A 27,377-nucleotide genomic window follows, 5' to 3' on the forward strand; every position below is an offset into this window, starting at 1 on the left:
AAGCCTCCAGGACAGTGACTTGTGGGTGGGGCCCAGCAGCGATGAATGCATGGCTGTAGGAGGGGGCGCGTCTGCCCCCCACGTCCTCCTCAAGAACCCTGCATTGGACCCAACCTTTCCGGTGGGTCTGAAAACCCCTCAGCCCCTCCACGTCATGCTTTCCTTCCCAGGAATGAATTCCCCAAGCCATGGGGCACAGCCGTGCAGGGATGCTGAGAACAGAGCTTTGAAAAACCATTTCCTAAGAACTGGGGGAGGGGATCAAATAAGAGCCTTGAAGACCCCAATCTCAGGCTCAGCTCCACGGGAACTGAGGGGCCCCCAGTTGTGGGAAACGGGGCGGGGGCTATCTTCTGGTTTGCTAAAGTCTTTATCTTTCCATGAAAAGTCCGGCAGAGAAAGTGGGAATGGGGGATCCCAAGCAGCCCTCCAGCCCAGCCCTAGAAAAAGCCTTGGAAGGCTTGGAAAGGTGCACCTTCCTAAGCAGGTGAGCCCTTCCTGGATCCAGGTATAAACAAGGCCATAAAATGCAGGTGCACCTGGGACCTTGTCCTGGCTCAGCCTGAGTGCAGCAGGGACAGGCCGACCTTACCACCTGTTATCTGTTCTTCACTTTCACTTTCGGTTCTTCTCAAATATGAACCTCGTGATTTCTCCGGAACTGATTGGCATGTGGCCAGCGGGGGAGGGAGGGGGCCCAGGGCAATGTCACATCTCCAAGAGGGATGGAGTGGGAGGTGAGGGGGAAGGGCTCTTCCTTGAATTTATTTATTTTTATTTTATTTATTTAGTTTGTCAAGCATGTATGAGAAAACAAGTAGAAGTATGAACATAACATATAAACATATAAGTATAAACAGGTGTAAGTATATACATAATAAATGAGTACGAATAAGTGGGAACTTTAGGACGGGGACGGTAGGGTTCACGCCGCCTTACAGACCTCTTAAGAATGGAGTGAGGTCCACGGTAGACAGTTTAAGGTTAAAGTTATGGGGGTTTGAGGATGTAAAAACAGAGTTGGGTAGTTCTAGGCATTGACCACTCTGTTGCTGAAGTCGTATTTTCTGCAATCGAGTTTGGAGTGGTTTACTTTGAGTTTGTAGCTATTGTTTGCCCGTGTATTATTGCGGTTGAAGCTGAAGTAGTCATTGACAGATAGGACGTTGTAGCAGACAATTTTGTGTACTAAACTTAGGTCGGACCGAAGGCGGCATAGTTCTAGGTTGTCCAGGCCCAAAATTTCAAGCCTGGTGGCATAAGGGATTCTATTGTGAGCAGAGGAGTGGAGGACTCTTCTCGTGAAATACCTCTGGACTCTCTCAATTGTATTAATATCCGATATACAGTGCAAATTCCAAGCAGACGAGCTGTATTCGAGAATTGGTCTGGCAAAGGTTTCGTATGCCCTAGTTTGCAGTACAATGTTACCGGAGAAGAAGCTTCGCAAGATTAGGATAACAACTCTTAATGCCTTTTTGGCAATGCTGCTACAGTGAGCTCTGGGGCTTAGATCGTTTGAGATGAGTACTCCTAGGTCCTTGACAGAGTGAGGGTTGTCTACGAGGTCGTATCTGCCCAGTTTGTATTTAGTGTTCTGATTTTTGTTGCCAATGTGTAAGACGGAACATTTGTTGGTTGAGATTTGAAGTTGCCAATTGTTCAACCATTCTGACACATAGTCAACATTACTTTGTAGGGCAGCAGTATTGTCAGTGGTGTTGAATAATTCTACATCATCAGCAAAGGGGATGCAGCTGCTTATAATATGATTGCAAAGGTTACTTATGTAAATTAGAAAGAGAGGGGGTCCTAGAATGCTGTCTTGGGGGACACCACTGTTAACTGCTGCAGAGTTTGATAGGCCATTCCCTATTTTGACTACTTGCTGCCTGTTTTACAGGAATGCAGCTATCCATTTGTGCAGTGCTCCAGAAATGGCGTAAGAGCATAGTTTTAACAGTAGTTTGTCGTGTACCACTGAATCAAAGGCTTTGCAGAAGTCTATGTAAATTGCGTCTATTGCTTTACCCTGGCCGAGTTGTGTAGTCCAAATGTTTCTGCAGTGTAAGCATTGTAGATTACAGGACAAATTCTTCCTGAAACCAAACTGTTAGAGGGTAGGTTGTTTGTCTCTAAGAAGAGGGTAATGGAGTGGTTGATGATTGATTTCATGACTTTGCAGGTGATGCAACATAAAGAGATTGGTCTGTAATTTTCAACTAGGTTGGGGTCTCCCTTTTTGAAGATAGGAATGACCATAGGTTGAGCAAAGAGCTGGTTCCAAAAGATACCTCATAGATTGTGCTTAGAGGAGAATTTTTTCAAGAAGTAGGCACATAATCAATCAGGGCCAATAGATAGAGATGTTTTTAGTTTGCGTAGTGTCTTTTCCACAGCATCTTCTGTGAAATCAATATGTAGCAGATCGTTGCAATTAGTTGTGGTACGATTAGGAAATGTGGGGCATGAGCCGTTGATGTTGACAAAGACTGAACTGAAGAACGTGGGGAAAATATTGTCCTTAACGGCTTCATCCTTACAGTCTTTCCCGTTGGGCCCTTTTAGGGGTGGCATGGTTTTCGAGTGGTATTTACGAAAATTATAGACGCCGCGGGAGGATTTTGTTTGTAACAGTTTTTCCTCTTGTTTGCAGTAGTAAATGGTGCGTTCTGCCTTTATCTGACAGCATGTAGTGGCTTTTAACGTTAGCTACGTGAATTGCTCCTGAAGAGATCCTGAACCGGAAAGGAAGGGGACTCGTCAAATTTGCAGCTGAGAGCAATCGTGGGGGAAAAGCTGGCACTTTGGAAAATAGGCTGAAGATCTCAAAGGGAAAGGCTGAAGGGCTGAAAGGCTGGGCCTTGTCCAAGACAATACAAGGCCGTGGTGAGATAAATTTTCCTTCTCTGGCCTTTCCTCCGCTCTGCTCTCCCTGCCCTTGGATTGAGTGGGGGAGGCAGCTGTTCCTTCTCAGAGGGGATCGGCTGCCTATCAGCCCCACTGCCGGTCATCAGCCAATCCTCCCCTGTGTCTGGGAGGGCAGGCAGCTCTCTGTCTGGTTGACCCCTCCCCCCAATGCCTGAGGGGCTTGCCGGCAGCATTGTCTTCAGACCCTGGCCTCTCCACCTAGGTGAAGGGAGACTGCTATCCCCTTCGGATGGTCCCTTCCTCCTCCTCCTCCTTTTCCAAGCCAGGCTCTGATGGGGCCATGACACAGAGATACATTGGATAAGGTTCGTTCTCCAAGTTTGTGGTTTGGTTTCCAAACCTTTCATTACCAGGCTAGGTGTCATTTTCAGTGGAGTTTAGGGGGTGTCAGGGTTCTTCTGTTTATAAGGGCTTCAGGTGTGGGGGTGTCGTGTGAGGGTCTTGTGATGGGAAGGTTACTTCAGGTCAGGGTCATTGGAGGGTGAATTGCTGGGGGGGAGGGGGCTTGTGTGGGTTGGTTGAGGGTAGGTGCCATCTCCGGTTGGCTGTGGGGTTGATTTGGGTTCTGAGGGGTTCGTAGGCTGGTTGTCGGTCAGTGTGTCTGTGGACAGAATCGCTTGCGGAGTGCCAGGCTTCGACAAACTCACAAGTGTGGGAGATGGCCAACGAGTTTTGTGTTGTTCCAATCGAAGTGGTGTCGTTTGGTGTAGTTGAGGGTAGAGATTAAGGATTTGGGAATCGTGGCGTTTGACCGCCAGCCGGTGTCCGTGGATCCTGGTTTTGAATTGAGGAGATGTTTGTCCCACCTAGAATCGGTTGCCCCGGTTACCGTTGATTTTGTAGATTACATTGCTTCTTTCATCCTTCTGTATCTTGTCTTTGGCTCTGGATAATTCCTGGTGGAGTGTGGCTGTGGCTTTGTGGGCTGTTGCTATTCCTAGGGGTTGGAGGATTCTGGCTCTCATTTCTGAAATCATTTTTGTGTGTGATAGGGTTAGTTTTTGCCTGGAGTGTTGTGGTGTGGGTGCTGTGTGTCAGCATATGAAGTTTTTTGGACAGCCGTTATGGCAAAAGACATCAACAGCTGTTTCTCTTCCACTTTTCTTAGTGTTGTGGTGCTGCAGTGTGTCCTGGACCTTTGGAAGGGGGTGTGGGCACAGCTTCTTTTTTGTGCAGTGTGTGTGTGTGTGTGTGTGTGTGTGTGTGTGTGTGTGTGTGGTTGTTTTTTGTTTTTTGTTTTTTTGCAAATCTGAGTATATGGTCCGTGTGCGAGGGTTTGTGGGTTTTCAGTTCTCCGTTGTCTGGTCTCCTTACGTTGGCATCTAGGAATGGGAGTCTGTTGCCTGAATTTGTGAATTTGCGTGAATTTGATCCCGGGGACAATGTTGTTAAGCAGGTAGTGTATCTGTAACGTTTGGGAGCTTTGGATGATGATGAAGGACAATGTTCCCCTCTGCTGGGTGGGAGGGAGCAGGGCAGAGCTTCCAAATAATCGAAAACCCCCTCAGTCCAGGCTAGGCACCGTGAACAGCCATGTTTCTAATTCACGGTGGAAGGTGTGGAGGTCAGGAGCCAGCCGGAGCCCCAGGGGGAGTTGATTCCAAAGGGTGAGCGTGCCCACAGAGAAATCACAAGGTTCCTCTTTGAGACGGATCAAAAGTGAAAGCAGGCAGCAGATAACAGGTGGAAAGGCTGGCCTGTCCCTGCTGCACCCAGGCTGAACCCGGACAAGGTCCCAGGTGCATTTTATGGCCCTGTTTGTACCTGGCATCCATCATGTCGCTCACCTGGGTCCCGGAGCTCTTCTAAGGCTGACAGGACTGGTGGACAAGGACTTGGGCCTGGGGATCCTTCCCTCCCTCCCCTGCTGGCCACACGCCAATCAGCTCCAGAGAAATCTCAAGGTTTATCTTTGAGAAGCAGCCAAAAGTGAAACTGAGGAATAGATAAGAGGTGGAAAGGGCAGCCTGTCCCTGCTGCACCCAGGTTGAACCCGGACGAGGTCCCAGGTGCATTTTATGGCCCTGTTTGTACCTGGCTTCCATCACGTGCTCACCTGAAGCTTCAAAGTTCCCAGCCTTCCAGGGGTCCCGGAGCTCTTCTAGGGTTGGCGGGGCTGGTGGACCTGGGCCTGGGGACCCCTTCCTCCCTCCCCTGTTGGCCACATGCCAATCAGCTCCGGAGACAGGCACCAGAGGATGGGGGGAAATGTCATCTACGCCTCTGTTGTACAGGGAGGTTTACACAACTGTGTCTGATCCCTTTTTCCTTTCCATCTTCCAGGGAGCCTCGGAGAAGAAGGCCACCCTGGGAAGCAAGATGGCCACAGCTGGGAGCCCTGGGGGGCCCAACAGGGCAGCTTCTTGGGGGTCGAGCGGATGCCAGTTCCCAGGAAGACCTGCGCTGGATGGGTCTCTCCCCATAGCGGGCAGCCAGAGTCTTTCTGGTAGCCCCAGAGGTAGAAATGGAGGGTTGGACTTCCCAAACCTCTTTCTGAGCTGAGTTACAGCGGACATTCCCTCAGCCTGAAACAAGCCCAGGATGGGTCAGGATGGGACCCCCTGGCTTCTGTCCAGCTCCAACTGATGATCCTTTAAACACGAGCCAGCCGTGTGCGGCAGCAGCCGAAAAGCTGACACGATCCTCAGTTGTCCAAACAGAGGCAGGGAATCAGAATCAACTGAAGGGTTAGGAGTGCTTTGTAATGTCTTAGTAAGGCAGCATCTGGAATCCTGCATCCAGGTTTGATCCCCAGGTTACAAAAAGGAGGTTGAGACTTTGGGAAAAGGGCAGAGAAGAGCAACTAAGATGATTGAAGCTGCAGTTCGGAAGTTCAAATCTCACCGGCTCAAGGTTGACTCAGCCTTCCATCCTTCCAAGATGGGAAAAATGAGGACCCAGATTGTTGGAGGCAATGCAGGGGAAATCCACCAGGTTCTGACAGGTTCTGGAGAACCGATAGTGGAAATTTTGAGTAGTTCAGAGAACCGGCAAATGCCATCTCTGTCTGGCCCCAGAGTGGGGTGGGAATGGGGATTTTGCAGTGTCCTTCCCCTGCCACGCCCACCCCAAGCCACCCCATGCCCAACAAGCCACGCCCACAGAACCGGTAGTAAGAAAAGTTGAATTTCATCCCTGGGGCAATGCGCTGACTCTGTAAACTGCTTAGAGAGAGCTGTAAAGCACTATGAAGCGTTATATACGTCTAAGTGCTATTGAAGGCCAGGAGACTAAAATATATTGAAGAACAGTTGCAGGATTTGGGTTGGGCCAGTCTAGAGAAGAGAAGGACTACAGGGGGGACATGATAGCAGTCTTCCAGTAGTTTGAGGATCTGCCCCAATGAAGAGGGGGGTCAAAGCACCTGAAGGAAGGCCAAGAAACATGGATGGATGGAAACTCATCAAGGAGAGAAGCAACCTGGAATTATGGAGAAACCTCCTAATAGTGAGGACAGTTAACTGGTGGAACAGCTTGAGACCAGAAGTTGTGGGTGCTCCATCACTGGAGGCTTTTGAGAAGTGAATGAATAATAATTTGTCTGGAATGATGGAGGGTCTCCTGCCTGAGCAGGGGGTTGGACTAGAAGATCTCCAAGGTCCCTTCCAACACTATTCTATTCTAAATTCCTTCTAGCACTGATGATGTTCCCTAGTTGGGTCATGAGATGTCCGCAGGAAATCCACCCAGCTCAGAGAGCACCAAGGACCCCAGTCCTCCTCCCCCTCCTCCTTCTCCTCCTCCTCTTCGTCCTCTCCCATATACTCTCCTCCCTTCTAACACTGATGATGTTCCCTAGTTGGGTCATGAGATGTCCGCAGGAAATCCACCCAACTCAGAGAGCACTGACCCCAGTCTTCCTCCTCCCCCCCTCCTCCTAGCACTGATGTTGCTCCCTGGTTGGGTCAGGAAACATCTGCAAGAAAACCTCCCAGCTCAGAGAGCACCAAGGACCACACAGTTCCACCTGAGCTGCAAAGATTCTCCCCTAAGAAATGCCAGGTGTCAGTCTGTACCCAGGAGGTTAGTGGGCATGCCCAGTGCTTCCTTTCAGCCAGAACAACCAGTAAAAAAAAGGGGGGGGGCAGGGGGAAGTGGGCTCAGCCTCATCAGAGCCCTGGAGAAGATGAAACTGGTCCCTACAAACTGGAGACGGCTGGGGAAACGTAGGAAGTGCCTTTCTATGTAAAAAGTGCCAATGGAGACAGTGGGAAAACTTTCAGTCGGTATTTGAGGGTAACCTCACCAGCCTGATTTCTGCCCCCCAAGCAGAGCAACATGAATATTCGCTGCTTATTTTTCCGTCTCCTGTTGGGCAGCTCCTTGTGCTAATATTTGGAACAGCTGGCGGGGGCTTTAAACGCCAGTCGTGTCTTGTAATTTCTAGGGCGTATCAGTATAATTATATCCCTGCCATTTCCATCTGCTTTATTAATTAGTTGCTAAATACCAGGACACGGGAATAATCTCTGGAGCTGCCTTAGACCTTCCCTGGAAGGAAACAGGGGAACTAAAGCGACTGATGCTCCCAATTCTAGCACTGTGAGCTTGAAATAAAGAATCACAGAATAACCGAGTTGGAAGGGACCTTAGAGGTTTTCTAGTCCAACCCCTTGGACAAGCAGGAGACAACCATTTCAGAGAAACGGCTGTCCAGTCTCTTCTTAGAAATCTCCAGTGATGGAGCACCCACAACTTCTGGAGGCAACTTCTGTTCCACTGGTCAATCATTCTCCCTGTCAGGAAATTTCTCCTTAATTCCAGGTTGCTTCTCTCCTGGGTTAGTTTCCATCCATTGCTTCTTGTCCTGCCTTCGGTGCTTTGGAGAATAGGTGAACCCCCTTGTTCTTTGAGGCAGCCCCTCTGACTGCTATCATGTCCCCCCAGTCCTTCTTTTCATTAAGTACCTGATTCCCACAACCATTCCTGATATGTTTAAGCCTCCAGTCCTCTAATCATCTTTCTTGCTCTTTCTTGCACTCTTTGAGAAGCCATCGTGAATTTCTAGAGTTTACGTACCGTGGTGACCAAAATTGGAGGCAATATCTCACAATACACTGCCTCTTACCAAGGCCTTATAAAGCGGTACTAACACTTCACGTGATCTTGATGATGTTCCTCTGGAATCCAGCATCCAGTTTTGGTCCCCACACTATAAAGAAGATGTGGAGACTCTAGAGAAAGGGCAGAGAAGAGCAACCAGGATGATGAGGGGACTGGAGGCTAAAACATACAAAGAACAGTTGCAAGAACTGGGCACGGCTAGTCTAGTGAGGAGAAGGACCAGGGGAGGCAGGAGAGCAGTCTTCCTATTTGAGGGGCTGCCCCAGAGAGGAGGAAGAGGGTCAAGCTATTTTCCAAGGCACCTGAAGGTCAGACGAGTAACAATGGATGGAAACTGACCAAGGAGCGATTCACCCTGGAAATAAGGAGGAATTATTTCTGACAGTGAGAGCAATCAACCCATGGAACAGAAGTTGCCTTCAGAGGTTGTGGGAGCTTCATCCCTGGAGGCTTTCAAGGGGAGACTGGACTGCCCTCGGTCAGAAATGGTGGAGGGTCTCCTGCTTGGGCGGGAGGGGGGCTGGACTAGAAGACCTCCAAGCTCCCTTCCAGTCCTCTCAACACATCCCGAGTCACAGCCCAGCAATTCGGGTGTCCAAAAATGAGTGGGGGAGGCTGGGATCAGGGTCAGCCCTAGGGGAACTGAGCCCCCCCCCAAATTGAGGGAAAGGGGGACATGACTATCTTTCGGTTTCCAAAATCCTTTGGGTCATTGCAAGAAAACCCCAGATCCCCAACAGCCCCACTGGCCCTAGAAGAAGTCCAGGACCCCCCCCCGCACCTTGAAGGCTGGGAACAATGAACCTTCGTAAGCAGGTAAACACATCCTGGATCCAGGTATAAACAGGGCCATAAAATGCAGGCGCACCTGGGACCTTGTCCGGGTTCAACCTGGGTGCAGCTGTTATCTTATCTGTTCCTCAGTTTCACTTTTGGTTGCTTCTCAAAGATGATTTCTGATTTCTCTGGACCTGATTAATGTATGGCCAGCAGGGGAGGGAGGGGTCCCTGGGCCCAGGTCCACCAGCCCCACCAGCCCTAGAAGAGCTCCAGGATCCCCCCCCCCGAAGGCTGGGAATGATGAACCTTTGTAAGCAGGTGAGTACATCCTGGATCCAGGTATAAACAGGGCCATAAAATGCAGGCGCACCTGGGACCTTGTCCCGTCTGAAACTGGGCGCAGCAGGGACAGGCCGGCCTTTCCACCTGTTATCTGCTGCTCGGTTTCTCTTTCGGTTCTTCTCCAAGATGAACCTCCTGATTTCTCTGGAACTGATGGGCGTGTGGCCCGGGGGGGAGGGAGGGGTCCCAGCGCCCCGGCCATTGTCCAGCTTTCCCTGGCTTTCTCCTAACCTTCGCCCATCTTTCCCTCGCGTGACGGTTGTGCAGAGGGGTTGTTTACTGCTTTTTCTAATCTTTTTCCTTTGCCGTAAATGGCGCTCCAGAGTTCTTCAGTCATCTGCCTTTGGTACAAGGGTGGGGGCTGTTTATAAGACCCTCTTCTACCCCTCTCATCCAGCACTGGGTGTCTGATTGTGAGTGTGAAACTTCATCCTTTCTATCACTAAAACCATCGGTGGGAATCCTTCCTTGTTCTCAAGCGGCCATCGGTGAATCAACAGAAAGAATATTGAGGCTGCGGTTAAAGAAAATCAGGCTTTTGATATTGTGTGCGCTGATCAAACAGATGGTAAGGAAGAAGGGGAACTTGGGCCCAAAACAGGTGGGGTAGGAGACAGGGTCCCTCAAAAAGGACTCAAATGCCCACACAGCCAAGCAGAAAGTCTGAGGAACAGAGGAGGTGGACCTGAAATCCGAGTACAGGAGCAATTGGGGGAGAAAAAGCCTCCAAGGCCTCCAGCTTAGAGGAATCCTTGGGGGGCTAATTTGAGGTCTCGGCTGGGATTCTGAGGTGCCAGGAGGTCTCCCCGGTTTTCCACTCCCGCCCTGAATGCCAGGCAGGAGGGAGAGAGACTAGCAGCTGTAGTCACTCACTGACGTGCAGGATGAGTCTCGGGGTCGCCCTCGGCCTGGGTCCCAAGCCTGATGGTGTCAAAAGCTGCGGAGGGACTCCGGAGGGCCAGGACGGACAAAGCGCCACCATGCCAAGCCTTGCGAAGGACCGATGGGGGGTCCACGCTGTCCCAGCCCTATGGCCCAGCTGACCCCCTCCCAATGACCTCCTTTTGCTGAAAAAGGAGCGGTTGGAGAGGGAGGTTGTCCTAAGAGCCCATGAAGTGCCAGGCCAGTTCCAGCTCTGGGCCCAGGGAAGATCAGGCTGAAGCCCCCCCCCAACCCTCAGCTTGGCGGTCTCTGCTGCTGCCCCAGAGTCCAGGGCCCTGGGCAGGGCTTACAGGGAGTCCAGCTGCTCCCTTCCACTCCGCTCCACACACACACACACACAGCCTCCCAAGAGCTCTTGGAAGGGCTACTGGGGACTGCAAATCACCAGCCCCTCCCCCTCCCCAGTGCCCCTCCTCAGAGCCAAAGCAGAGAGCGCCCCTGTTCTGCTTTCTGTTACTCTCAGATCACACCTGTCTGCCCCCCAAAGTCTCCGCCCCACCTTCCTGCGGATCCTGGGAACAACTTAGGTCGAGCAAGGGAGGATTTGCGAAGGAGCCACGCTGACCGCATACTGGCCCTCTGATCATTCAGCTGGAAGATTTCCACACACGCACACACACCCCTTAGAGGAGCAGCCCTCGATCTCTCCAACACAGGTGTGTGTGTGTGAGTGTGTGTGTGTGTGTGTGAGAGAGAGAGAGAGAGAGAGAGAGAGAACTTCACACATGCTTGCTTGCCTGTTTCTCCCACAGCCCTGGAGTTGGGGACCCCCGCCTTAGAGTGCTGGCATGAGCAGCTCTCAAAGACCATGAAAGGATGAGACCCCTTGAACCCCAACAATCCTGAACAGAGGAACAAACAAGGGCGGCCTCCCCCGGTCTGCCCCGCTGCCCCGATAACAGGCTGGGCATTCAAGCCAAATGGGGCGGGCGGGGGGCCTTCAGCGCTGCCTCCCTTGCTGCCAGGAGGTGCCCAGGAAGAGGGGGGGGGGTCTCCTTTTTGGCGGGACACAAGAGGAGAGCCAGCCCGAGTGGGGGGGGAGGGCGCTGGGGGGGTCAAAAAACGCCGCTGGAAACAATGCTCAGCTCCGAAACCAACGCGCTTCCCCTCCGAGGTGGGAGCCCCGGGATTGCTCCGAAGCGCGACCGCCTCCCCTGCCTCTTTGGGGCGAGAGGAGCCGGGACCCGAGGCAGGAGGGTCTCCAGAGCGATTCCGGGGAGTGACCGTAAAAGGGCAGAGGAAGACCACCGGAGGAGCGGCGACTGTGCTGAATGGCCGGAGATGCCACAGGGTGTAGCGCTTCCCCGGCCAGCGAAAGAACCGATCGAATTTGTGGCGAGGAGAAGCGGTTCTGGCCGCCCCGGAGCAAACTGGGCTGAACTGGGAGGCCCCGATCCGCCTCTGTTACGGTAGAAAGAGAGCGCAGCAGAGCGACAGAGAGGATGCGGGGTGGGGGGCGAGGCTAAAACGTAGATGAACGGTTGTTGGAATTGGGAAAGTACTTTAATGGAGAGAAGGACTCAGGGAGTGACACGAGAACAGTATTCCAGGATTTGAGGGGCGGCCCCAAAGAGGAAGGAGTCAAGCTCTTCTTCAAGGCAGCTGAGGGCAGGGCAAGAAGTCCGGGAGAGAAGCAATTTGGGAGAAATACTTGCCACCAGAAATCGTGGGCGCTCCATCCCTGGAGGCTTTTTAAGAAGAGACTGGACAGTCATTAATCTGAAATCTGAAACAGGGTTTCCTGACTGAGCAGGGGGTTGGACTAGATGATCTCTAAGGTCTATTCTATTCTATTCCCACGGGGAGACCAGCCCTGGAGTTCGGCTGGAGCTCCCGGCGCCCCTTTTCCGAAGGAGCCGAAGGAGGGGTTGTCCGAGGAGAACAAGAAAGGCGGGGCTGGGGGACCCCGGCCGCGATGACGGTGGGGGCGCCCCTTATATGAGGCTGGGGTGAAACACGGCTGTTCCCACTGCAACCAGCAAGGCGGCGAAGGAGAGGGGGCGAAAACGGGGAGGAAAGCGAAGTAGAGAGGGAGTTGCCCTGTTTGTCTTCCTTTCCCCCCTCCTTCTGAGGGCGGGTCTGGGCCAAGCTCCGTCCCCCTGCCCGGCCGGTGAAAAGGAGCGAGGCGGGTCCGCGGCGCAGCAGCTGCAGATCCTGCGAGCCGCGGGGAGATCCGGAGCGAGACGGCGATCGCGGACAGGTTTCCCGCAGCAGCGCAGGTGGAGAGGTGGGGGCACTTGGGGGGTCCTTCCGCGAAAGGGCAGAGGGGGAGGAGGGGTCCGCCCAGGTGAGCTGGAGGGAGGGCGGGCGGGATGGCCGCCTTGGAGGGATCCTCCCGGGATCCGCGCAACAGGGGCGCAGTCTTCCCCCTCGTTTTGTCAGAGACAAACAGCAGAGATGTTGAGGAAGAGGCTGAACGGCGCCTCTCGGGGGCGGGGGGGGCTCTCGGGGGGGCGGAGACCCGCTCCAGTCCCGCCCTCCCCTCCCCCTTTGCCTCCTGCTCATCGCCCTCCCGGCCCCTCCCTCTGATCTCCACGGGCCGTAGCGGGAGGGAAAGGCGGTGCTCCCACCCCAAATCAGAGGGTCCCTGTGGGGCGGTCCGAGCAAAGGAAGCCAGACTGGCCAGGAATTGCGACCCTCCAAGAGTTCCGCCCTCTGTTGCGTCCGGAGCAGTGGAGAGAATCCAGCTGCTTTCGTCTTGCTGTGGGACGGGGGAGGGAAGAGGGGGGAGGGGGGAGTAGGATTGGGCAGTGCCGTTCCCTTTGTGCGCGGGGAGGGTGGGATGCAGAGGGTCTCTGAGCATCACTTACACGCTTTTGGCTCCCTTGAAACTGAGGGAAGGGGCGCAGCCTTCCCTGCTCCCCACCCACATCCCCTGGGAGAAGCGTGTGGGTCAGGCAGCTCCAGGGGCTTTGCTAGAAAAGGCAGGAGGGGAGGGGCAGCAGCCCCATTCCTCCCCCTCCTCTAAAGGGGCATTGGTCAATTCTGCCCCCCACCCCCACCCCAGTCTTCCCTCAGTCTTACGAAGGGGGCTTCCCCCATCTGCTCTCTCCTTCCAGCTCGGGAAGCTCTGAAGCTCTCAACAGGCAGGAATGACCTACCAGTCAACGTGGGAGTCAGCCCAGGTAGGTCTTGAAAGGGGGGAGGGGTAAATGTTTTGGAAAAGGGGAGATGCTCTGCTCCTGTGGGGCAGAATTTGTGGGTCCAGACAAGCCTCTTGTAATGATAAGAGGAGCAAGGGAGATTCTGTTGCTAAACTATGCAGTGTGCCCCTCTCCCCCCCCCCACCCTCTTCTCCCTTTTCTCCTCCACCTGGTTCCCCCCCCCATCCCTTCCCTCTTTCCCCTCCCTTACTTCCTACCTTTCTTGGTTCCTTCCGAACATCTCAGCCCCCCCCTTAGCTGGGGGGCTCCAGAGCAGCTTCTGAGCAATGCCTTGAATAGGGGGGTGGGGGGACCAGGCTGCGGTTTCTGGGCATGGAGGGGGGGGGGGAAGCAGCTGGCTCTCTGCCCCATGGGACTTGCCAAGGCCTCTGGGTCTCAAGAGCCGTGTCTGACCTGTGTTTTGTTTCCCCCCTTCCAGGGAGCCATGGATGAAGCGCTGGGTAAGCGAGGAGGCCATGCCTGGCATTCGGGGGGCCCTAGGCCTTCTTGGGGCCAACACGGCAGCCGCTTGGAGGGTGAGCGGATGCCACTTCTGAGGACAGTCCAGCCATCTCTTCCCCCCATAGCAGACAGAAAGAGCCTAGCTGGCAGGCCCAGAGAAGGGGTGCCCTCTGCGGAGATCCCTTACCCACTCCTGAGCATGGCTGCCTCCCTCCATCCCTGAAGGTCTCGGTGGCCCACAGATGCTTCTTTCCAGCCTACTTCCCAATCCCAGCTGATCTAGAGGGTCTTGGAGACCCCCCTCAGATGGGGTCTGGTTAGGGGGGGACCGTAAAACGGCCACGCAAGGCAGCCACCTCACTCACTCGTGTGCTGGGAAGAACAGGCAGACAACATCTTGGGGAGACGGCAAGAGTTGGGGGATGCCACGGGGTACACATTTGGGTGGGTGGGCTCTGGGTGGCAGTTGACTGCAGGACCAATTTCAATGAATCAGATCCTTCTGCTCGAACCCCAGGCAATCAAAAAGGACCCTTGGGATTGATTTGCTCTTGGTGTGTGTGTGTGTGTGTGTGTGTGTTAGAAATAGTTGGTCAACTTTTTAATTTATTTTGCCCTGCCCCACCTCTACTTGGATCTGAACCATCTTCTTCTTCTTCTTCTTCTTCTTTTTTTTTTTTTTTGAATTTATTTTTAAACATAAAACATAAAACACATCTTTTTAGAGCAAGGGTTTGATCCGGTATAAAATAAGTGTAAATTCCAAATTTCATCCATTAACATCTTAAAGAAAAAAGAAAAAGAAAAAAAGAAAAGAACAAATCAAAACCCAGTTTTTATCATTCAGTCTAACATCTTATTCTAGCATTTAACATTCTACTATGTAATCACTCTTAATCTTAAACTTTAAATCGAAACAGCTCTTTATAATATTCATTTATCATTTTAACAATCAATATTTCATATATTTTCCTTACCTCAAAGACCCAAATCAAATAAATGTTTCTTTTAAATCACATCTAATGACCAACATAAAATATTTTATTCCTCTCTTAAGAACATTTCAAAATCAGTTCACTTTAAAATTTATTCCACATTTCCACCTATAATTTATTATACCCTAAATATTTTGTTTTTGCTAATTATAAGCTTCTTTTCCATTGCATCTAATTGTGATGTTTAAATGGTTCATAACTTATGTAGCTATTCCCCAACAATATTTTCCTCCACTTCTATCAATTTGGCTTTAATTGTTCTTCAAAAATATCTCCTTCACTCCTCCTAGGTTTATTTTTGGCTGGATTGCAGCTTAGTTAGCTGGTTTCCAGGGATGCTTTCCTCCACTCCTAACCTTATTTGTTGGCTGGATCGCAGTTTAGTTTTAACTGCTTTCCAACATTTTCTCCTCCAGTTCTCCTTGGTTTATTTTTAGCTGGTTCACAGCATAGTTAGCTGTTTTCCAGGGATGCTTTCCTCTGCTCCTTACCTTATATTTAACTGGTTCACAGTTTGGCTTTAACTAGTCCCCAGCATTGTCTCCTCCACTCCTCCTAAGTTTATTTTTGGCTGGTTCACAGCTTGGTTAGCTGTTCTCCAGGGATGCTTTCCTCCACTCCTAACCTTATATTTGACTAATCAGAACCATCTTCATGCTGGCCTTTGCCAGCAGCCTTGAGCCACTTCTAGGTCAGTCTCAGCTTGCTCTGACCCGGTTTTGCTGGTGGGGGCCGCACACAGTGGCCATATTCACTCATCGGGAAGTGGGGGCTGAAAGGGCTGCTGGGACCCAGGGTGTTCTCTGAAACTTTTTGGAAGGTTGTCTAGATTGTACATACTTGATGGATAAATGGATCTTGTCCCCAACTTTAAAGTCTTTTGGTTTCAAGCTTGTTTGTGGGTTTGTTTTTTATAGGCTTCCCTTGCCTCTTCCAATGCTTTCCTTACTATCAGCCAGGTGTTTTATAATTGGGTGATACATTCTCTCAGAGCTGATGTGTACTGAGTTATTTGTAAGCAACCTCAGCGAAAGGAAGGAGGTCCAGCCAATTGTCCTGTAGATAATGCATGTTAGACTGCTCCAAGACCCCATTTGAACATTCATAGCCTCCATTCGTTCCTGGATGATGTGAGGAGCTAAGACTCTGGGTGGTCCCTAGAACTTTTAAAACTCTTGCCAAAAGCACAAAGTGAATTGAACTCTGTGATCTGAGATTATTCCTTCTGGGGCTCCATGCAGTCTATAGATGTGCTGCACAAACAATTTGGCTAAAGTGCGTGCATGTTTTTTGTGCACAAAATGCACTTGTTTGGAAAATAAATCAGTTATCACCCAAATTGTTGTATTTCTCAAACTGCCAGGTAGTTTACTATGAAGTCCATTTTTGGACTCCACCAGTGGCCGGAGGAGGCCTGGTGTTTTCTCTGCCGTCTTTTGGCAGCAACACAGATAAGGCACCTAGCCACATAGCTCTCTATGTCTTGCACTCTGGTGGTGACTGGAGCCACCAATTGCCAGGATGGGATAACCGGTCTAATTACCTCTGATTCTGAACTGTTGTATTGAGGCAGCCTGGACAGGACATCTGCTGGGAAGCTCTTCTCTCCTCAGCTTGAAATTGGATCAGTTAAAGTGTTGAGCTCAACGGACTTGCTTGGGGCCACAATCTCTGAGGGGTCTTTAGGGTTCCTAACTTTTTGTGGTCAGCCCGTACCTCAAAAGAGGTTTTTGCCCGCAATAGTCCATGTATAGATGAAGCATCCAATTAGGATGTCTTGCGGCCAGTCGGTCAGCGAACAGGCCAGATCACGAAACTCTGGGTGTCTTCAGCCATGCTCCATCAGCCCTGGCTTATGGCCTTGATTCAATCCCTAGCTTTGCGTTGGGCTAGGAGGTCCTCAAATCACTTCCAGAGCATTGCCATGAAGCAATTGAAGTTCCTCAACTCCGGGACCTCATTGTGGAGAGCGACCATCCATTCCACCGTGGTCCTCTCCAATGCCATGGTCACGGACCACAGCTTGGATTCCTTGGTTGCTTTCTCTGGACCCTACTCTTGCAAGTCTCCGGCATCTCGGTGTCCTTAAAGACTGGCACGAACTGGTTCAAAGCATCTCTTCCTCCACTGTCATCCTCCCATCCCTATTTCCCAGTGCTATATTAATACATTTTTATTTAGCATTTGTTCCTTTGCTCTCTTCCCCAGCTATTGATGGCAGGGTGCCAATGAGAATTGAAGCTGAAGATGGCAGAACTGACAGTCATTGTGGTATCAGCAGAGCTGTTAGATTTTTCAAAACTGAAATTGAGTTTTGTATGTTGTGGGAATCTGCATGGCTGAGCAGGCCAACTTAGCAACTCTGGGAGATTTTTAAAAAAAAATGTTTAATCCACTTCAGAGCAGAGGTGACACTTTTCCAAAATTGTCCCCATTTCCAGCTTGCCCAATGACGCCCTGATGCGTTGCACTATAGATGCCCTTTTTCTTCCTAGGCACGTCAGAAATGTCTTGATTCTTTTTTGTAAACTTGTCTTCCACTCTCACAGGGGAGGAACTCCGGCTGATCCTGGTCGGGAAGTCCGGAGGTGGGAAGAGTGCCACAGGCAACACCATCCTCGGCCGGAGGGTGTTTGAATCCATCTTGGGGGCAAAGGTCACCACCCTGAGGTGCCAAAGGGGGCAGGGAAGCTGGCAAGGCACGAAGATCAGTGTGACCGACACGCCTGCCATTTTCGATTTGGAGAAATATGATGAGATTGCGCGACGTGAGATCATGTCTTGCATTGAGCTCTCCCAGCCCGGCCCCCATGCCCTGATCTTGGTGACCCAAGTGGGGCGCTTCACCGCGGAAGATGTGGCTGCTGCAAAGTGTGTCCAGGATGTTTTTGGAGTTGAGTCCACCAATCACACGATCGTCCTCTTTACCTGCCGGGAGGATTTGGGAGGGACCTCCCTGGATGAGTATGTCCAAAAGTCCGACAACTGGAATCTGCGTGACCTGATCCGGCAGTGCGGGAATCGCTTCTGTGGGTTCAACAACAAAGCCGTGGGAACCGAGCGGGAGAGGCAGGTCTCGGAGCTGATGGAGACGGTGCAGAGAACCGTTTCGAAGAATGGAGGGAGATATTACACCAATCAGCTGTATGAGGTGCCCAATTTACGGGACGAGAACATCAGATTTTTCCTAGTCAAGAACAGAAGAGGTGATAAATGGATATCAAAGGGACCTTGGAGTTCCATAAAGAGTCGAAAATGGATTTGGTGGACTTGCATGGGGATGACTGTGTTTGTGATTATTCTTTACAAAGTTTTTGGAGGGAGCAAAGGATAATGTTGTCAGTGTGTTGCTTTTTGACTATTGGATAGATTTGTCCTGATTGCAGTGAACTTGTCATACCTGGGGAGAGCAAAAGGGAACAGGTGGGATGCCCAGAGAGCCACAGTTCCCTTCAGAGCCCATTGTCCCCCGTTCCCTATCTCCAGGTCTTGGGACCCTTTGGCCCCCTTGACTGATCTCAAGACTGAGGAGATCGGGGAGCTGGAAAATAGACCCCCAGGGAGGGACTTGAATTCTGCATGGGGGCGGGGAGGAGAGGCCAGGGTATGGCACAGCCTTCTGGGCAGCGGCACAGATAATGGAGCCAAGCTCAGTTGACCAACCTGTTAAAATTGTGGTGCAACCTCTCAACATTGGCACGAGAAACTCAGTTTTCAGCTGAATGGTTTGTCGTTCTCAGATTTAGCTTTAGGTCTCTAAAGACGGTTTGAATGAAGGATGATCTTCTGGTGTCAATTCTCAGTGACCCCACAGAGAGATTATCTGGGGGGGGGGTCTGTCCCTAGGCCTTCCACAATTCTCGGGGGGAGGGGGGAGAGAAGAGATTATCCCACTTCTCCAAGGCAAAACAAAACAAAATCCCAGAATGAAAATGGCTTGCTTTAAAAGAAAAGGAAAAATGAATATACTGATAATCTTTACACTTTTGACAATAATTGCTAAATATGTGTATTATATAAAACGTATGTAATCCAAAATTTACAGAATTACAGACTGTATCTATGTTTAACACACATTTCCTGGTAAAATCTACCCTAATATCAGGCTCTCTTTGGCGTTTTTATTAATAAAGGCTCTCCTGTTGCTGACTGAAATTTGCATGCAATCTTTGGATTCAGGGACCACATCCCAAAATTCAGGGAGGGGAAGACAACATACCAGGACTTTGCTTCTGGGATCAGGACACGGAGCCACGGGTTGGTTCAAACCACAAAAGAGAGCCGTGTCCTGCCTCCCACCCATGGCCGGTTCTGACCTTGGAGTCCTAGTGGACGATCCCTTAAACAGGAGCCAGCCGTGTGCGGCAACAGCCAAAAAAACTAACACGATCCTCCGTTGTCTAAACAGAGGCAGAGAATCAAAATCACGTGAAGGATTAGTACCGCTTTGTAAAGCCTTAGTAAGGCCACACCTGGAATCTTGCATCCAGGTTTGGTCCCCACATTACAAAAAAGATGTTACAACTTTGGAAAAAGTGCAAAGAAGAGCAACTAAGAGGATTAAAGGCCTAGAGACTAAAACACAGGAAGAATGTTGCAGGATTTGGATTTGTCTAGAGCCATGTTGGTGAACCTATGGCACGCGTGCCGGAAGTGGCACGGAGAGCCATGTTGCCTGGCACGTGTTGCGTCGCCCATTCCTCTTCCGGGTTTCCAGGGCACACATGTGCACCAGCCAGCTAGTCTGCGCATACGTGCATGACAATCAGCTGGCCAGGTGGAAGCGGGTGGGGGTGGGAAGGATCCGCTGTCTGGGGCTTCCTTGTTTTCCCACCTGAGCAGGCTCTCCAGGGAAAGAGATTGAATCCCCCGGGCATTGCTTTCATGGCAGTTCTTGTGCTGCCGGAAGCAATGGCCGGGGAATTCAATCTCTTTCCCTGGACAGCCTGCTCCGGTGCGGAGACAGGGAAGCCCCAGACAGCAGATCCTTCCCACCACCCCCTTCCACCCAGCGGTGGCGGTTCTTGCTGCTGCCAGAAGCAGCAGGCCAGGACTTCAATCCCTTCCCCCGAAAGCCCAGACTTCTCAGGCCCAAAACAGGCCGCGGTGGGGGGGCACAAAGCGCATGTGGGGGACTGTGCATGTGCAATGCAGAACGCATGCATGGGGTAGTGTGCGCAATATGGGGCGCATGCACGGGAGTGTCATGCACGCATGAGCATGGGTGGGGGTGTCTCAGTACATTATGGGTGCTGGCACGCGCACGTGTTATCACGCACATATACACACACTTCTGGCACGCAATGGGAAAAAGGTTCACCATCACTGGTCTAGAGAAACAGAAGGACTGGGGTGGACATGATAGCAGCATTGCAGTATTTGTGGGGTGCCCCAGAGAAGAGAGGGTGGATCTATTCTCCAAACCACCAGAAGGCAGGACAAGGCGCAATGGATGGAAACTCATGAAGGAGAGAAGCAACCTGGAATTGAGGAAAAACTTCCTGACAGTGAGAACAATTAACCAGTGGAACAGCTTGCCTCCAGAAGTTGTGGATGCATCATCACTGAAGGTTTTAAAGAAGAGATTGGACAGCCATTTCTTTGAAATAGTAGAGGCTCTTGAGCCGGGGGTTCAGTGGTGGGTTGCCTCCGGTTCGCACTGATTCTATAGAACTGGTAGTAAAACCAGCGGGAGGCTCCGCCCTCTGACCCCGACATCACCAAAACGCTTCTGCGCATGCGCAGAAGAGTGTGCGTGTGCGGCTCCACTGCAAACCGGTAGTAAAGGTAAGTAGAACCCACCCCTGAGGGGGTTGGACTAGAAGACCTCCAGGGTCCCTTCCAACTCTGTTATTCTGTATTCTGTGGCCTGATAGGATATCAAATTTAGTAGTTGGAACAGTAAAGTGTACCCTAGGTGGGAACACACAGAAGAATGGAGGCGAGGCCAGAGTGATTTCTAACAGCTCTCTATTCAATACTGCCTGTGAGGCAATAGGACTCCCTGGCTGACACGGCTCCCTTTATATGAAACTGACCAACCAAACAACCAACCAGGAGAGAGTATTTTCCCACTCCAACAGTGGACCAGAATGAGAACTTCAACTGACAACTAAACACTATATACAATACATGACACCCCTCCCCACCAAGACAGAGCGTTATGGTGATCAAAATAACAATTAACATCTGTAGTCTTTTAGATAGGCAGGGCAGTGATGTGTCCGTCCCGACCTATGAGGTTCCATCTCTATACAACTCTATACAAAACATAACAATGGTGGTGGTTGATTGGTTGGAGAGCGCAGGCTCCTGTCTGAGGCGATCAAAGCAATGATTGGTGGCTGTGGGTTAAAGGGGGCGTTTCCCTGTTTCCCGCCTTTTTCTTCTATGTCTTTTGTAATCTGTTTCATTTTACCTCACAATGTTCCTGCATTCCCGACTATCTTGTGTTTTTCTGTTCTGGACGATGACAAAGACTGCTGTGTTAAATATATGTGTTTAAATACATATATTTTAAAACATATATATGTATATGTATAAATATATTTAATGAATAAATAAAAAGACTACAAGTTTGTTTCACTGTCTCCGATTTCATCTGGAAATCAGCTGCTGCGGAATCCCATTTGAACCGTTCCACTCTGAACCAAGCGGAGGCTCTGGCGTTGCGCCTCAGCCCGGGCTTTGTGGCAGTTTGCAAAAGGAGGCTGGACACAGCCCCACTTGGAGCCTTTCCCCACAGCTGAGCCCTCCTGGCTCACCCCCCATCCTGCCCCTCCCCATTCTGCTCTGCCTCTGCCTCACCCCCCCCCACCTCAGTATTCTCCCTATAGGACGCCAACAGAATGGGATGACTGAACAGTTCAATTAAATTTCAAAAACTATTTTTAAAAACTTTTTTGTCTTTCCCATGTCATTTTGCCCCTCCTTTGGCATCCCTTCTCAAATGATTCTATTCATCTACTATTTCTTCGATACGAGTGCAACACTTGTCTTGTGGCAGGTTGTTCCGCGGCAGGTTGGCTGCCGGGAGATGGCTGCGGCAAGTTGTCATAGACCCCCTGGCAGAGTCCTTGTCATGGCTGCCCCCCTTTTGTGCCCTTCTGCAGTTGGCAGAAAATCTCCTGCCAAGCCAGCTTGGCTGCAGACCTCTGTCTGTCCAGAGGCCTTTAGGCCTTTCGGATGCCCTTTATGCACCCCCCACCCACCTCTTCCCTAAGTCACACTCAATAAGGGGGGTGGGATAAACTAACAGGTAGGAAGAAATCCAGAGCCCAAGGGAAGTGTGAATGGGGGTCCCAAGCAGCCCCCAGCCTTAGAAGAGCTTCGGGATCCCTGGAAGGCTGGGAACGATGAACCTTCCTAAGCAGGTAAGCACATCCTGGATCCAGGTATAAACAGGGCCATAAAATGCAGGCGCACCTGGGACCTTGTCTGGGTTCAACCTGGGCGCAGCTGTTATCTTATCTGTTCCTCTGTTTCACTTTTGGTTGCTTCTCAAAGATGAACCTTCTGATTTCTCCAGAACTGATTGGCGAGTGGTCAGAGGGGGAGGGAGGGGTCCCAGGACCCACATCCTTGTCTACCTTGTCAGCCCTAGAAGAGCTCCAGCATCCCCCTCCCCAAAGGCTGGGAATGATGCATCTTCCTAAGCAGGTGAGCACGTGCTGGATTGCAGGCACAAACAGGGCCATAAAATGCAGGCACACCTGGGACCTTGTCCTGCCGAATCTGGATGCAGTAAGGACAGGCCGGCCTTTCCACCTGTTATCTGTTACTCAGTTTCACTTTCAGTTCCTCTCAAAGATAAACCTCATGATTTCTCCGGAACTGATTGGCGTGGGGCCAGCAAGGGAGCGGGGGTCCCAGGTCATTGTCCAACCTTTCCTTGCTTTCTCCTAATCTTCACCCATCTTTCCCTCGTGTGATGGTTGTGCAGAGGGGTTGCTACCTGCTTTATCTATTTCCTTTGCTGTAAACTGTGCTCCAGAGTTCATCAGTCACCTGCCTTTCGTACAACGGTGGGGGCTGTTTATAAGCCCTCTTCTTCCCCTCCCATCCAGCACCAGGGACCATTGCCAGGATGGCTGATTGTGAATGTGACACTTCATCCTTTCTATCACTAAAGTCATGTTGATGGGAACGAGGGATCCTTCCTTGTTCTCAAGCAGCCATCAACGGAATGAATATTGAGGCAGCAGTTAAAGAAAATCAGGTGTTTTTTTTTATTATTGCAAAAGTTTTACAATTACATTTTCACCCCTTTTTCCCCCCCCCTCCACCCGAAAATCAGGTTTTTTATATTGTGTGCACTAATCAAACAAATGATGAGGAAGAAGGGGAACTCAGACACAAAACAGCTTGTGTATGAAACAGGGTCCCTCAAAAAGGACTCAAATACCCATGCACCCAAGCAGAAAGTGTGAGGAACCAACAGGATGAACTTGAACTCCAAGTACAGGAGGACAGAGGTGAAATCGTTGCCGTTACAGAAACCTGGTGGGATGAAACCCATGAATGGAACATACAGAGAGAGGGATTTCCATTGTTTAATAAAAGAGAAAGTGGACTTGCTTTCTATATAAGAAATAATTATCTCTCTACAGAAAAACAACAGAACAGTGATGAAAACCATCTTGAATGCTTTGGGGTCAATATAAAAGGAAAAAAGAAGGGCATTGCCACGAGTGTTTTCAGGTCCACCATCTTCGGCTTGGTGCCTCGCTGGCATCCTGCCATCAAAGGCTAATGGGGAGGAGGGGGACATGGGGGGAACAAATGGGCAATAAACCTTCATGTGTACATGATGAGAAATTGGGAGGGCGGAATGACAGCTTGATGAAGAGAAGAGCTCAAACCCAGCACCCAAGGCCAGGCATCCCGAGAAAAAATGCTAATTGCCCTCAATGCCTCAGTGTTCTCAAAACACTTAGGCGGACTCTTATTGGCTGGAGACTGAACAGTTATGGGGGGAGGGCTCGGTTGTGGGGAAACTTTCTGTATCTTTTTCACATGGAAAACTTACCTCTAGCCTGATTTTACTGCAGCCAGCATCGTTTGTGAAAGAACCCATCACTTCAACCAAAGGGAGTCGAGGGTCTTCCTTTCCTAAGGGATCGGACTGGGGCAGGCATGACATTAGGCTAGAACTGCACTCGTGGTCAACCCGGAGAGGAAGTCACCTCTACTGTGGGGACCATGCAAATGAAATTGGCTCAAGGGAACAAATTAAATCAAATCAAACCTTTATTGTCAATGCACATGTGTACAATAAAATTGAATAATGGCCCGCGGATAAAAGCTGTTCTTCAGCCTATTTGTTCAGCTGGCTATGCTTCTATATCTCCTGCCCGATGGTAGGAGAGTAAAGAAGTGCTGACCAGGAGGAGATCACAGCCTGGGGGGGGAAGTATCCTCAGAATCCCCTGGGTGGGCTAGATCTATCCAAATGGCTGGGAGAGGATGACCCCTCAGAGTAACATTCAGCCATGGCAGCCACTGGCAGAAGGCACAAATGGAGCTGGAGGAGCCAGGGGAAGAGAATAAGCCATAAAGTTCCGGAGGGGGGATTTTGGGAAAGCGCAGGAAGCCCTGGCCTGGATGGCACACCTCACTGACCAGCAGACTCCAGCCATGCTGAGTGATGGGACAACCACTTCAGCTGCTGCCATTGCAACCGCAGAGCTCCCATGGCAGTGGCAGCTGCAGCTTAGCCTGCACCAGGGGTAAAATGTAAAAATTGGTTACTACCGGTTCTGTGGGCGTGGCTTGGTGGTGGTGGTGGGTAATGTGACTGGGGTGGATGTGGCCAACTTTTTTTAAAAAAAAAACTTTTCAAAGCATTTTTTCTAATGCTTTGAAAAGCCTCTGCCGATCAGACAACTCAGCTGGGATCGTCAAAGACTGTTCAAAGCATTTTTTTAACCACCTCTTCGGCCAAGAGGTTGCAGAAAAAAATGCTTTTAGAAGCCTCTGACGATCCCAGCTGAGCCGCGCGATCATCAGAGGCTTTTTTTTTTTAACTTTTAAAAGCATTTTTTCTACAACCTCTTCCAACGAAAAAATGCTTTTAAAAGTAAAAAAAAAAAAAGCTTCTGATGATCGTGTGGCTCAGCTGGGCATGGGGTGGGGGTGGGGATGCAGGGATTTTTGCTACTGGTTCTCTGAACCACCGCCTCCAGCGTTACCGGATCGGGCTATCCAGTCCGAACCGGGAGCATTTCTTCCCTGGCCTGCACCAGCTGCAGGAGCAGCACCAGCATGGCAGAGAGGACGGAAGATACCAGCCCTGGGCATAAAATTCAATGAAGACCTCAAGCAGTTGGGGTTCTTCCTGGTGCATATCTGGACATATGGTCCAGAAATAGACATTGAAGGTGCCAAGGTGCAGTTCATGACCAGGACGTTGGAGGAGACCATGGCCAAATGGGGTGGTCCCACTCCACAATGACGACGTTAAAATCAAGGAAGGTGAGGAGTGGAAAATGACTTTTAATTGTCCCTTGGGATCCCTTTCCAATTCAGAATCTTTCCTCCCGGCTGCAGGGTGCGCCAGGTATATTTATGCAGCTGATAAACGAGATGCTGCACGAACTCCTTTCCAAGGGAGTTTTGGTCTATTTGGATGCCATTTTAATTTACACCAAGATGATGGCACAGCAGATGAAATTGGTCAGGGCTGTGCTCAAAAAACTCCAAACAGCCTACTTGTATGCCAAACTATCTAAAGGCAAATTCCACCAAGAGTAAAATCGACTATCTGGGTTACCACATTTCCCACGAGGGGATAGAGATAGACCCCCAAAAAGTATGGGCGGTGTTAGTCTGGGCTCTTTCCTGCACCCAGAAGTAACTGCAAAGCTTCCTGGGATTCTCAAACTTTTTATTTATTTATTATATTTATTTAGTTTCTCAAACATGATAATAGATATAAGTATAAACATGGATAAGAACACAGGAAATGGGTATGAATAAATGGGGACAGTAGGACAGGGATGCTGGTGTGTTTACAGGCCTCTTAGGAATGGGGTGAGGTCAACAGTAGACAGTCTAAGGTTAAAATTATGGGGGTTTGAGGATATTACAACAGAGTCAGGTATTGCATTCCAGGCATAGACCACTCTATTGCTGAAGTCATATTTTCTTCCATCGAGTTTGGAGCTATTTACCTTGAGTTTGTAGCTATTGTTTGCTTGTGTATTATTGCAGCTGAAGCTGAAGTAGTCATTGACAGGTAGGATGTTGTAGTAGATAATTTTATGTCTTACACTTAGGTCAGACTGAAGGCGGCATAGTTCTAGGTTGTCCGAGCCCAAAATTTCGAGCCTGGTGGTGTAAGGGATTCTATTGTGAGCAGAGGAGTGGAGGACTCCTCTCGTGAAATATCTCTGGACTCTCTCAATTGTATTAATGTCCGATATACAGTGCAGATTCCAGGCAGACCAGCTGTATTCAAGAATTGGTCTAGCAAAGTTTTTTTTTTTAAAAATAATAATCTTTATTTGCATTTATAGTTAAAAGGAAGACAAAAAACAAAAAAGAACAAAACAGAACAAGACAAAACAAAAAGAAAAAAGAAAACATAAAAGAATATAAACAATACATTGGTAAACCAATATTTAACGTAAATCTATACAATAATAAATTCATAATACAGTCCAGGGGAGACAGGACGACCTATTTTGTACTTATAAACCAATCAAATCTATCCAGCCTCACTCTACATATGCAATACAGTATTTTCAATATATACAACGCCTGCTTCTATTAATCAGTCTGCTGTCTTCTTTTTGATAACCAAAGATACAATTTTTCCCAAGAAAGACATGTTGAGGTTTGATCTCTGTCTTTCAATTTTTTCGTCAGTCTATCTGCTTCCGCACAGTCCAATATCTTTTTTATTATTGCTTCATCCGGTGGGATATATTTATCTTTCCAGAACTGCGCAAATGTTATTCTCGCTGCGGTAATGATATGTAACACAAGATACCACGAATCTTTTTAAATGTTTTCCGGCCTAGAGCCGAGCAAGCATGTCTCTGGTCGCAATTCAAACTCCTGATTTAGAATTTCCTTTAGCCACTTTTTAATTTTCCCCCAAAATTTAATTGCTTCTGGACATGTCCACCATTGAGGATAATAAGTACCATGTTCAAATCCACATTTCCAACATTTGGCGGACTGTCCAGCAAACATTTTTGCCAATCTGTCTGGTGGGAGATGCCATCTATATAGCATCTTATAAATATTTTCCTTATATGTAGTGGATACTACCAGTTTCTTGTTTCCCCACCAAATCTCTTGCCATTTTTCAAGGTAAATTGGGAATTGGTTTAGCAAAAGTTTTATATGTTCTAGTTTGCAGTACAATGTTGTCGGAGAAGAAACTTCTCAAGGTTAGGTTAACAACTCTTAATGCCTTTTTGGCAATGCTGTTACAGTGAGCTCTGGGGCTTAGATCATTTGAGATGAGTACTCCAAGGTCCTTGACAGAGTGAGGATCATCTACGAGGTTGTATCCATCCAGCTTGTATTTGGTATTCTGATTTTTGTTGCCAATGTGTAAGACGGAACATTTGTTGGTTGAGATTTGGAGTTGCCAATTGTTCGACCATTCTGACACATAGTCAACGCTGCTTTGTAGGGCAGCAGTATTGTCTGTGATGTTGTATAGTTTTACGTCATCAGCAAAGAGGACGCAGCTGCTTATAATATA

At 49.7% G+C, this 27,377-nt stretch overlaps 1 protein-coding gene across 3 annotated transcripts; it reads left to right on the forward strand.

The window, feature by feature from the left end:
- Positions 1-11,058: 11,058 nt before the first annotated feature.
- On the forward strand, positions 11,059-18,814 carry LOC117673278 (GTPase IMAP family member 2-like). 3 transcript variants are annotated; one of them, XM_034430570.3, is made up of 4 exons: positions 11,059-12,286; positions 13,119-13,184; positions 13,642-13,738; positions 17,209-18,814. In XM_034430570.3, exons 2-4 carry the CDS (start codon positions 13,152-13,154, stop codon positions 17,991-17,993), a joined length of 915 nt encoding a protein of 304 aa, XP_034286461.2. In that variant the 5' UTR covers positions 11,059-12,286; positions 13,119-13,151; the 3' UTR covers positions 17,994-18,814. The 3 variants fall into 3 exon arrangements, with proteins under 3 accessions (XP_034286461.2, XP_034286462.2, XP_060539241.2); XM_034430571.3 differs by having other exon boundaries at positions 12,143-12,278; XM_060683258.2 differs by lacking the exon at positions 11,059-12,286 and having other exon boundaries at positions 12,568-13,184; positions 13,642-13,663.
- The last annotated feature ends 8,563 nt before the right edge of the window (positions 18,815-27,377 follow it).

Source organism: Pantherophis guttatus, chromosome 4 (genome assembly GCF_059756535.1).
Source record: "Pantherophis guttatus breed Tessera chromosome 4, ASM5975653v1, whole genome shotgun sequence".
Taxonomy (NCBI): Eukaryota; Metazoa; Chordata; class Lepidosauria; order Squamata; family Colubridae; genus Pantherophis; species Pantherophis guttatus.

Excerpts from the sequence above, each read along its gene's own strand:
- LOC117673278 (XM_034430570.3), top strand. The coding sequence starts at position 13,152 with ATGACCTACCAGTCAACGTGGGAGTCAGCCCAG. Across the intron at positions 13,185-13,641 it reads CAACGTGGGAGTCAGCCCAG|GGAGCCATGGATGAAGCGCT; the intron begins GTAGGTCTTGAA and ends CCCCCCTTCCAG. Across the intron at positions 13,739-17,208 it reads ACACGGCAGCCGCTTGGAGG|GGGAGGAACTCCGGCTGATC; the intron begins GTGAGCGGATGC and ends CCACTCTCACAG.